Genomic DNA, 12,459 nt, shown 5'->3' with positions numbered 1-12,459 from the left:
GGTTTTTTAGAATTTGTTCTGCCAGGTTGAGACAAAAATCTGTGAATCTCATTCTTCTTTTACTGGAGTTCAAATCTTCTTTGTCAACACAACCGCTGTTGTCAATCACTTCCGATTCTGTGCTTTCACTATTTTCAGAATCTAGTTCACCATATCACTCAAATAACTTACTTCAAGAAATCGACATATTCTTTCAGAGTGGATTTCATATGTATCATCCATGTTCACTCCTGAAACTATGAAAACACGCAAACTTTGTATCGTAATATACCTGCACTGAGAAATGCCATGTATAACATACAAAAATATATTTTTATACCCTTTCACATATATCCACACAAGAGGATATGATGCTAAGCATTGCTAAGTGCATTGACTTCGCTCATTCCTTTGTTACAATCAATGATGCAACTACGTTTCTCCTTCGTCTTCCCATTTTTGCTGTTCATCATAGTCAGGTCAATCAAGACCAGTTAACAGGATGTGCATTGGTTTTTTGTCAATCCATCCACTTCACAGCAAGAACTTTATTCGATGGTGCAAAAGTCAGTTGGCATTGTTTTAGCACTGAGTTCTTGAATTGTGGTGGCATGCTCTTTCTGTTTGGTCTTACAGTTCCAACCACATAGGTCTTCCTCTCCAATATCTTTAGAAACAAGGTGGTAGAACTATACCTGTTCTCCATTCATCCAGTAAAGTCTCACACAGATCAAAAACAACATGCTAGGGTGCTGAATAGTTGTTCTGCCTCAAGACCTATGTAAATTTTAAAACTGTAACAGTATCTACTGTCAGATGAGCAGACTTTATATATTTTCAAACCAAATCTTTCCATCTTTGAAGAGTTGTGTTGTACTTATGACAATCTGCCCTCAACTTCATCAGGCTTTCATTGATACAAAAAATTTTTCCAGGCTTGTACACCCTCTGAAATCTTTCAAGAGGGAGAATAATAACTGGTCTGACCTTCCTCGGTTTGTCATGCTGTTTTTCTGCTGAATCAGTAGCAAAATGAAGATACCTTGAGATGGCTATGAGGGATAGTTTCACCAAAAATAGGAGTCTGTATTATTTTTCTCTTCAACCAGTCAACTAGTACAGAAGTTTCTTTGTTTGTGACATAAGTGTACAGAATGCAAAATGGGCTTTCATCTCATCTATTGTCAGACAAAACCAGTGTGCTTTCTCAATCATTCTTCTCTGTTCCACATTTGCAGTTGTTTCCACATGTGTTTTAGCTGCAAATGAATTTGCTTCCTTGGCCACTGTCTCCCACAACTGTGGCATCAAAAACACATCAGTTACATGCAATTTTGATGGGTTTTGGCCTAGGGATCTGCAAATAGTAAGGTCTATCTCACCTTCAATGCTGCTTTTGATAATGTAAGGATTATTGCAAACATTATCCGAGTTCCACTCATCAGTAATTGTCAATGTATCTGTTGCCAACTCTGCTATGGCATCTCAAATGTCGAGAGAAAAATCTTTGTCAACACAACCACTGCTGTCACTAGCTTCTGATTCAGTGCTTTTACGACCAGTATAACTCAAACCGCTTTCTTCAAGAAATCAATGCATTGTTTCGGCTTGGATTTCATATGGATCAGCCACATTGCGATACTGAACCTACAAAAAACGCGCTGACTTTGCATTATAATATTTAGCTGCAGTTGAGCATTTCTGGTTGATTTAAAGGCAGACACCATTGCTGCCAACTATTAACATACTGCCTGAACTAAAAATAGGACCATCAGTAGTGCATTACATACCAAAGCATTACACAACAAGATGACTGCACGGTGATGGCTGTAGCCATCATTGTACGTAAATTCACGCAAGTGCGATGAAAGGTACACCCTTCACTGTATGCCATTGGGTTAAATGACCACAGCGGCACACACTTAAATTCCAGACCTGGGGATTTAATTGCCTGCTACCACGAGTGATTATACAAGGACATGGACAGTGAGACATGGCACTTTGCCAGAAGATTGAAGGAGAGTACCTGTCTTCCAATATATCACGGGTACAATGAGTAATGACATGACAAGAATGACAAGATAATCTTCTTCCATTCTTTTTCTTATTTAACCCTTTCCACTCCAATGTCGAGTCCCACTCGACATCGCGAATTTTTTTTTTTTTTTTTTTAAGGCATTATTGCTGCAGTGTGCTGCCATCTAGGAGAACTAGTGTTAACTCGGTGTCGAACAGTAGCAGCTGTGTTAAGTCAAAGATTCTAATTATTACGTTCAAGTCCACGCGCTCGAAATGGCTAGTTCTTCACGTACAGTCCTTTCTGAGGAAGAGATTTTAGAGCTTTTAGAGCAATCTCTAAGTGAAAATGATTTTGATTATGATAGTGACTCATTTCAAAACAACTCGAGTGGCAATGACGAAGACAACAGTGACAATGTGCATGTTTCTAGTGATTCAGCAGAGGATTCGTGGCGAATGTGGAGCGACACTGACACTGACTTCACAGATTTTCCTTTTGACGAATCAAAGTGTGGGTTTATAACAGAAAGTAGTTCTGTTCCATCATCGCCCGTCGCAGTCTTTCAATTAATTTTTACAGATAACCTTTTTCAACAAATAGCAGATGAAACGAATAGGTATGCTACATCAAAAATACGTAAAGTGACACCACTTCCACAACATTCTGCATAGTGGGAGTGGTGAAATGTTACTATGGAAGAAATGAAACGTTTCCATGGTGTGCTACTGAATATGGCATTACAAAAGTGTAAGAACTTGCAGGACTTTTTTTCAAGTGAATGGTTACAATCATCCAACTTCTTTCCAGACTGTTTTAGTCGACGACGATTTATGCAAATTTTCTGGGCACTTCATGTTTCTAATCCGACGAGTGCTACACACGTCAACAGTCAGGTTCAGTCACGTCTGAGTAAAGTGACAAATGTACTGAATTACTTGTCTGGCACGTTTCTCGAAATTTATCGACCATATCAGTATTTAGCTGCTGATGAATCTACAGTATCGTTCAAGGGTCATGTATTATTCAAAATGTACAATCCTCAAAAACCAAGAAAATGGGGACTCAGAGTTTATGTAATTTCGGATTCATCAAATGGCTATATCTGCAGTTTGATACCCTATTTTGGCGCTGTAACAACCGAGTCATTGATTTGCCCACACTTGAATTTTTCTGAGAGAATAGTTCTTCAGCTGCTAGCTAATATCAGAAATGCTACAGAGCAATCAGGGTATCATTTGTACACTGGCTGTTTTTATACAAGTGTTGCATTAGCTGATGAGCTGTTGAAACAGAACATGCATCTCACAGGAACGATTCAGGCCAATAGCAAAAACTTCCAGCCGCAATCAAGAAAGGAGCTCTGCGTCTAAGGAAGCACGAAATAAAATGCCTCCGCAACAACAAAATGATGGTTCTGGCATGGCAAGATAAACGAACAGTTCTCATGCTTTCTACAAAAGCCAATAACCCAGTGTCGCTTAAAGAAAGGAGAAACAGAAAGGAAAGGGAAGAAACAAAGAAACCAAATGTGATTATTGATTATACTTCAAAGATGGGTGGAGTTGATCGATCTGACCATTTTATTTCCAGTTACGGTTTTCTAATGAAAAGTCTCAACTGGTGGCGAAAACTATACATCTGGCCATTGGAGGTAGGACTTGTAAACAGCTATTTACTATACAAGAACCACTGTGAGTAAAACAACTTGACAATACCGTCTCACAAAGCATTCCGTAAAAGTGTTGTAAGAGGATTAGTTGCCGAAGAAAGAACTCAAGGACAGAAACGATGACGTCGTTCAACTTCTGATGACGAGGAACGCTTGAATGGAAAGTTGCACATTATCAATAAGCTTCCTGGGAACAAGCATAAGGATTCCACGGTGTGCTCGGACAGAAAAAAGAAAGGTGGCAGGCGTGAAACTGTGTACTACTGCGAAACATGCTCACGAAACCCAGCTCTCCACCCTGAAGAGTGTTTCAAAAAATACCACACAATGGAAAGTTTTGTACTGTAAAAGCTTACATAAATATATGAATGAAAGCACACATTTTGTTTTAATGTATACCCCAATTGTTGGCCAGCGGCCACATTGTTTCCAAAAAGAGATCCGCACAAATCTCTGCAGTGCACTGCCGCCCAGGCAGCGGCGATGTAAATAAGAGGGCACGGAGCCGCCCTTACGGAGTGCAAAGGGTTAATATACGACTCAGATAAAACAGGTAATGGGGCACTGCCAGACAGTCAGCTAGTATGACAAACAAGACGATTGAGACCTCCCTAAACTGTACTTATTCTTCATACGTGCAAATGAAATATGAACTGTACATCACTGCTGCACTTCATCTCCATTAAAAATAACTGCTATTCTATATGGAAGCATTATCATAGTTCTAATACTCAAGATCTATCAATAAGTCTCAAACAAGTGCATACAGTCAACTTCTAAATGGATGAACAACTCTACCAGTTGTAAGAAAAGGGGAATATCACACTACTACATGTATGAGCAGTTCATGTGACTGCAAAACTTCGTGTAATTTGTCAACACGTCATTTTTGGAAAATGCGAGAGATTTTGTCTGCTCTTTATGCTTTCACATTCTTTAAGAGATTGGGTACACTTGAGAGATTAAAAAAACACTAGCAATTACATAAAATATTAATCTGCAAACAACAAATATTTCAGCAGGAAGTTTCAAAATCATGCCGAGTCCTGTCAACTTTATTTGGTGTAAGTTAATAGTAAATAAATTTGTTATTGTTACAGGTCAAACGACCAATAAAAATGTGTACTTCAAAAGCTGAAAGAATAACAAAGCAATTAAAACTTGGTTTGATGCAGCTCTCCATGCTAGTCTACCTCTCCATCTCTGAATAACTATTTAAACTTACGTCTATTTGAACCTGCTTACTGTAGTCAAGCCTGGGCCGCCTCCTACAATTTTTAACTACCACACTTTCCTCCATTATCAAATTGACTGTCCCTCGATGCCTCAAAATGTTCTTTATCAAACAAACTTTCTTTCAGTCAAGTTTTCCCTTAAATTTCTTTCCACCTGAATTTGATTCGGTATCTCTTCATAAGTTATCTGATCCACCCATGGATATTGTAAGACAGTTAAAATGACATTACGGTATATGCAATTTTTAGGTACTAAACCCATCACTTTTCTTTTTGCTTTCTGGGTATTCCATTAATCATACTGATAAGAAATAACTTTAAGGCACGAGAAAATCCACATGCTAATACTTTTCCAAATGAAAAATTTCAATACTGTACATGAAAGTGGCTGTTCAGTTTTGCTACATTACTAGCAGATATAAAATACTTAAATTCCTTCATAATTCAGTGCCCATTTTATCAAGATTAGCAACTGCAGAGGGTACTATCTTGCTAAACATAACAGCACAGCTGTATACTAAGTCTCTGTAAGCAGTCCAAGAGCTGGGAGCAAACAATTACCAGCTACGGTCAGAGAAAAACAACTAAAATTCCACATCAGTCATGACAAGGTATGTGAAATTAACAATGACATACCAGGCCACGATATCTGCCTGTCATAGGCTGTGCTCTCTGTTTGCACCATCCGCATGAGCAGCTTCAGAATTTAAGATTTGCCACCAGCCCATTTACATTCTTTCCAAACTTCAATTACACAGCACATACTGCACGAATTGAAAAGAACGTCACCTCTGTAACAGTCATGGGTCTGTGAAGAAGTCAAAGTATCTAGTATGTCTATTCAATTAGACAGGCTAGAGCCGGAGCATTGTAGGGCAGCTTCTGTGAAGTTCAAAAGAATGGAGAGAAGCTATTAAAAATTTTCATTTAGTCCATCAGAAAAGCTCTGATGGGTCAAACAGTAGAACACTGCAAGCAAAAGAAATGTATACAGGTACTAAATTGAACTCTGGTGTGGTGTTCACTTTCAATCTGTCACATGCAACACATTCCATACAGAGTGAAACCATTCTCTCCCATCAATAAATGTGTGCTACGAAAAACATCTCATCCTGAAAAATAGCAAATATTAAAACTTATCTAATTGCTACTATAAAATTGTCAGGAATGTACTGTGACAGGAATGAACAAACATGTTTCTTCCTTCCTGAATATTTGACAAGGGAAAGTTTATGTGAGACAGTTATGCAATTTGCCTCTTTACAGTACAACTACTCAATTTTTCAAAACAATGGTATTTAAAAGCTAACATAAAGCTGAAACTGTTGTGACAGTGCCACGACATTTAACAGTGCCGCCACGACAGTACGCGCAAACGGCGATAGAGGCGCTCTGCAACTCGGCTGAGCGCGGGAGCGCCACCTAGCTACGAACGGCGCCGGCCGCATGTCACGGCACGGCAGTCGAATGAGAGATACTGAATTGTTATCATGTAACCAGCTATTGTTTCTAAGTGAGTGTGTTTGAATATCCACGCAATTATTGGTGATTAAAGGTTATAACACTTTTTGGCGACGAGGTCGGATATTTTCACTGCGTTGTGCATTTGTGTGTTCGTGACGGGGCAGACATGGAACAGCTTATGCAAGCGCTCATTGAACAACAAACACAGCTGACGGCTGCTATTCAGGCACAACAAACACAGCTGACGGCTTCTATTCAGGCGTTGTCGACGTCGCTTACTCATCGTCTGTCTTCCTCTTCTCCGCCTCCATTCCCTCCTTACGACGAGGCCGCTGAAGACTGGGAGGATTATGAGAAGCGTTTGCGGCAATACTTCTTGGCTTTTGGCGTTGTCGACACTCCTATGTGTAAGTCGTTATTTCTATCTTGGATTTCCCCATGGATCTATCAGTTGCTATCTCAGTTAGCCCCTCTGCGGGAACCTGCCTCCCTGTCCTTCCAAGAAATGTGTGACTTATTGTCTAACTATTACCGCAAGAACACCCACGTCGTTGCCGCCCGCGTGGCGTTCTACCGGTGTCGTAAACAGCCCCATCAATCTTACCGGGCTTGGGCGGCGGAACTACACGGTCTGAGTAGGAAATGTCAGTTTGTCACTGACACTCATCATGAGTCTTATGCTAATTCAGTGGTTAGGGATGCTATTCTACGGCTTGCTCCTGATAAAGAAGTTTGGCAACATGCCCTACAACTGCCAAACCCGTCATTGTCGGAAGTTCTAAGCATCGCTCAATCCTTTGAAGTGTCTCACGCTGCTGACGCGCAAATAGACGCGTGGTGTGATGTAGGCGCTGTACAGTCAACTTTCGACACACACAATTTGCGTGTTTCACAGGAGAACGAAGATGTGGCGGCGGTTCACTCGCGTAAACAACGTTGCGTTGGGCTGCAACGCTCGCAGCAAAAACAGCAACCACAGAAGCAGGTTCGTTCCGCACTTCCTTCTTGTCCACGTTGTTTCGTACAGCATGACAGGGTCGCATGTCCAAAACGTTGGGCCACGTGTAATTCATGTAGGAAAAAAGGCCACATTGCTTCTGTGTGCCAGTCCCCTAAAGTTCCTGTCGACGAGGACGAGGCATCGGACATGGATGTTAACTGTGTGCTTTCTCAAACAAATAAGTTGTTTGTTACTGTTCGTGTTCTGGATAAAGACATTCGCATGCAAGTGGACACTGGCTCTGTAGTAACTCTCATTAATTCTCACACGTATTTGGAGTTGGGCTCCCCTCCCTTGTCTCCAGTTACGCGGAATCTGAGAACTTATAATAAACAGAAAATTCCTATCATTGGCCAGTTTGATGCTTCCACTGCCTACAAGTCTGTTGTTAGGCCCCTCACGTTTTATGTGGTGGATCATGCGGGCACTGAAAACCTGTTCGGTTATGATGCTTCCAGTTGTTCGGGTTCTCCATTGATGATGATGTGCACCTCATATCTGAGGATATTCCGTATCAACCGCTGGATGGATTGTGTTCTGAATTTTCGTCTGTGTTCTCTGCTGGTCTGGGTCGTGCCAAGGATTTTGAAGCCCACATTACTCTTAAACCTACTGCTCGCCCTAAGTTTTTCCGGGCACGCTCTATTCCGGTGGCATTGCGTGCATCTGTCAAGGCTGAGATAGACAGGTTAACAGCTTCAGGGATTCTCCTTCCTGTTACCTCCAGCGAATGGGCATCGCCAATCGTGGTGGTTTCTAAACCAAACGGGAGTCTGCGATTGTGTGGTGATTTTAAAGCCACCGTCAACGCTCAGAGCCTCATTGACACTTATCCTCTTCCCCGTTCTGAGGAGTTATTTGCCAAGCTCGCTGGGGGCCAGTTCTTTTCCAAACTTGACTTATCGGAGGCGTACCATCAGTTGCCGTTGGATGCTTCTTCCAAGGAATTTCTTGTCGTCAACACTCCTTGTGGGTTGTATGAGTACCAGCGGTTACCATTTGGCGTCGCTAGCGCGCAGGCCATTTTTCAGCGGTTTTTGGAACAGCTCACGGCTTTCGTTCCCGGTTGCATCAACTATCTGGCTGACATTGTTGTCACGGGGGCCTCCACTGAGGAGCACCTTCGCAATTTGCGTTCACTGTTTCGGGTTTTGCATTCGGTTGGGTTGAAGTGCAATCTGGACACGTCACAGTTCTTCCAACCCTCCACTGTGTATCTTGGTTTCCACTTGTCCCATGAGGGTATACGTCCTCTACGTCAGCACGTTGTGGCCATTAACGCTCTACCCCGGCCGTATACGGTCAAAGAACTTCAGGCGTTTCTAGGCAAGATTGCTTATTATCACAAATTCATTCCATCCGCGGCGGCGGTAGCTCATCCTCTGCATCAGCTGTTACGCAAAAACGTCCCTTTCTGTTGGTCCGACGAGTGTGAGCAGGCTTTTGTCCGCCTGAAGGCTCATTTGCAGTCGGCGCCTTGTCTTGCCACATTCCGTCCGGGTCAGCACTTGGTTCTGGCGACTGACGCGTCACAGTATGGCCTAGGGGCTGTTCTCACCCATCGGTATGAGGATGGGTCGGAACAACCCATTGCCTATGCTTCCAAGACCCTCAACAATGCGCAACGGCATTACTCTCAAATCAAAAAGGAGGCGCTCGCTATCATTTATGCTCAAAAAAAGTTCAGCGTTTTTTTGTATGGTTCTAAGTTTCACCTCATCACCGACCACAAGCCGCTGGTCTCTCTGTTCAGCCCATCGGCATCGCTTCCGGATAAGGCAGCTCACCGCCTGCAACTTTGGGCCTTATACTTGTCTCGTTTTCACTATGAGATTCACTATCGCCCTACGGCCCAGCACGCCAACGCTGACGCATTGTCGCGATTGCCGATGGGCCCCGACCCGGTTTTCGATCGTGATGAACTACTCTGTTTCCACATTGATGAGGAAGAACATCGTGCGGTCGAGGGTTTTCCACTTACAGGTTCGCAGGTCGCGTCGGCTACTGCGCGAGACCCGGTCCTGCGTCAGGTGATCGGTTTTGTTCAACGGGGTTGGCCGGACAGGACCAATGGCCGGGCATCGGATCCCCTTTGCAACTACCATGCCTTGCGCCTTCGTCTGTCTGTTCGTGATGGTGTTGTTCTTCTGGCCACGGATGGCGCATCTCCACGGGTCGTGGTGCCAGCCTCTCTTCGCAAAGATGTTCTCAAACTGTTGCATGAAGGCCATTGGGGGATTTCTCGGACTAGGTCCCTGGTCCACAGGCACGTTTATCCCGGTATTGATTAGGACATCGCCCACATGGTTGCTGCGTGTGGTCAGTGTGCTCAACAACTGGCTGCACCTCGTACAATGCCCTCTCCGTGGCCTGATCCGGCGCAACCATGGGAAAGGGTGCACGCTGACTTTGCCGGCCCCTTCCTCGGTACTTATTGGCTACTGTTGATTGACGCCTTCTCGAAGTTTCCGTTTGTTGTTCGATGTCCGTCGCCCACCACTACGGCGATGATGCTGGCTTTGTCCAAAATATTTGCGCTAGAAGGTCTTCCATCCACGATCGTCACGGACAATGGCCCTCAGTTCTCTTCGCAGGCCTTCCGTGATTTTTGTACTGGCCAAGGGATTCATCATGTTACAGCACTGCCCTTCCATCCGCAATCGAATGGGGAGGTCGAGCGCCTTGTCTGCACTTTCAAAAGCCAGATGAAAAAATTCCTTAGTGATTTTTCCACAGATGACGCTCTGCTGCAATTTCTGAGTTCGTATCACTTCACGCCTCTGGGTGATCGCAGCCCTGCTGAACTCTTGCATGGCCGCCAACCGCGCACTGTACTGCACCTGCTTCACCCTGTCAGGCCTTGTGCAGTGTCCCCTAGTGCGGGAAAATACTCGGTGGGCGCCGACGTGTGGGCACGAGGGTATGGATTTCACCCTAAATGGATTCCAGGGGTGGTCAAGACTCTTCGCGGCCGCCGGCTTTGTGAAATACGTATGGACGACGGCATGGTTGTTCGCCATTATGACCAGATGCGCCCACGAGTGGTGGCCACGCCGGTGCCACCGCCCCTTCCTTCGCCTCCACCAGCCCAAGAAGCCAGTCCTGTCGCTGCTGCCGATCTACCATACGTGTTGATGCAGCCGACGTCGCTACCGCTTCCGAGTATGCCAGAACCGGCCCCAGTCGCGACGCCGCCTTCTCCGGGACCCATCTCGCTGGAGCACACCCCCAGATCCACGACACCTATGGATGCTGCTCCAGAGTTTTCACCCATCATCTCGTCCAAGAGGCACGTTCCACGCACGAGCTTCCGTCCTGGACATTTTCGACCATACTTTTGTGTCTCTCAGCAGGATCTTCTCGGGGCCTCACAAGAGGCCATGGATGTCTCCGCACTGTCCATGTCTCCAAGGAAGTGAGTGTTTTTTTTCAAGGGGGAAAAGTGTTGTGACTGTGCCACGACATTTAACAGTGCCGCCACAACAGTACGTGCAAACGGCGATAGAGGCACTCCGCAACTCGGCTGAGCGCGGGACCGCCACCTAGCTACGAACGGCGCCGGCCCCATGTCACGGCACGGCAGTCGAATGAGAGATACTGAGTTGTTATCATGTAACCAGCTATTGTTTCTAAGTGAGTGTTTTTGAATATCCACGCAATTATTGGTGATTAAAGGTTATAACAGAAACTGTGTTTTAGCATGAGATACACATATGTCCTGTTAAACTACTGTTCAATTAACTTTTATTTTTATATGTTTGTTTCTCACCTGAATCCCTTCTCTTACACTCCAAAATGCCACTTATTATCGGAATTCCAAATGCAAGAGTTTTTCCGCTTCCTGTTTCAGCAGCACCCAGTATGTCTCGTTTCCCTAGGATTGCTGGTGGTAATGCCATGGACTATAACAACGCCAGACATGTAGCATTAGAAACAATACAGGGAATCAAAATGACAATGGTTCTTACACAATTACAATACCTGTATTGAAGTTGGTTTTGTAAATTTCAGTTCAGATAGAGCTTTTATTATTTGAGTGGGTACATGTAATCCATGCCATGCTTCCATTCCCCCCATTATACCTTCATAAATATCTCCTCCATCTTTAATCGCTATCTTTTCACTGCTGCCGGCATCAGAACATGATTGTTGTGTTGTTTCATACTTAATTTTTTTTGAAGATGCTAGCTGACTTAGATCGCCATCCCTGTCTTTCCTCTTGCTTGTTTTAGCAATATTGTCACTGTTGTCTGTCTGAACTGGTTTCTTCTTCTTCCTCCTCCTCTTCTTTTTCTACAAAAAAAAAAAAAAGACAATGGTTATTACACAATTACAATACTGTATTGTTGTTACAAAAAAGGACAAAAATTATAAACAGAGCTACACCTAAATGTTAAAATCTTCCACACTTAGACAAAACTAATCAAAAAATTTATTTCTTGATAGATAAATATCACATAACATCAACATTTCCAGAACTTAAAATGAATAAGTTCTGTTAAGTGTATTGCAAAAATGGGAAAACGCAATATCACCTCCATTGTATGATCAAATTTTACAAAACGCAATAACATAATAAATATTCAATAACCATAAGCTGCTTACAATCATATTATCATCATCATCTCTGAATTACAGCAAGACTTTTTTTATGAATACGACACAACTGGATCAGAAGCCTGATTGTAAAACAGAAAGCAGAATAATTGGTGGACTTTACTTCAGCCCTTAACACTAATTTGACTGCCATGACACATAAGAAACAGACAAGCAACCACCTCTTAACCACAGTATGGCAGTGCCAGAGTTATTGCAGTTTTGAATAAATGTAACATATGCTTAGTTCAGAACTACACTCCTAATAAGTTTGATTAGTATGTGATAGTTTAAATTACTTAAAACAGCTATTACTAATTTTATTTAACTGGACAGATAAAAAAATCTACTCACAAAGCGGCGGCAGAATACACACACAAAAAACTTTTGTCTTCAGTCTTCACTACAGTCTACAGTTCTTCACTGTAACTACTCTTTGAATCACTCCGTTTTAGTTTTCTACATCTTTTATCGTCTTTCCCATCTATTTTCATTG

At 43.1% G+C, this 12,459-nt stretch overlaps 1 protein-coding gene across 1 annotated transcript in view; it reads right to left on the bottom strand.

Moving 5' to 3' along the window:
* The window catches only part of LOC126195379 (ATP-dependent RNA helicase DDX24), an 89,908-nt gene that overhangs the window by 60,296 nt on the left and 17,153 nt on the right, over nt 1-12,459 (bottom strand). Inside the window, exons 2-3 of the mRNA XM_049933959.1 lie at nt 11,349-11,660; nt 11,137-11,269 (exon numbers count right to left, since the gene is read on the bottom strand). Of these exons, the coding sequence (XP_049789916.1) occupies nt 11,137-11,269; nt 11,349-11,660 (445 nt within the window). The remainder of the gene's footprint in view (nt 1-11,136; nt 11,270-11,348; nt 11,661-12,459) is intronic.

This window comes from Schistocerca nitens, chromosome 7 (assembly GCF_023898315.1).
Source record: "Schistocerca nitens isolate TAMUIC-IGC-003100 chromosome 7, iqSchNite1.1, whole genome shotgun sequence".
Taxonomy (NCBI): Eukaryota; Metazoa; Arthropoda; class Insecta; order Orthoptera; family Acrididae; genus Schistocerca; species Schistocerca nitens.
This window is presented reverse-complemented; position numbering and strand designations above follow the sequence as displayed.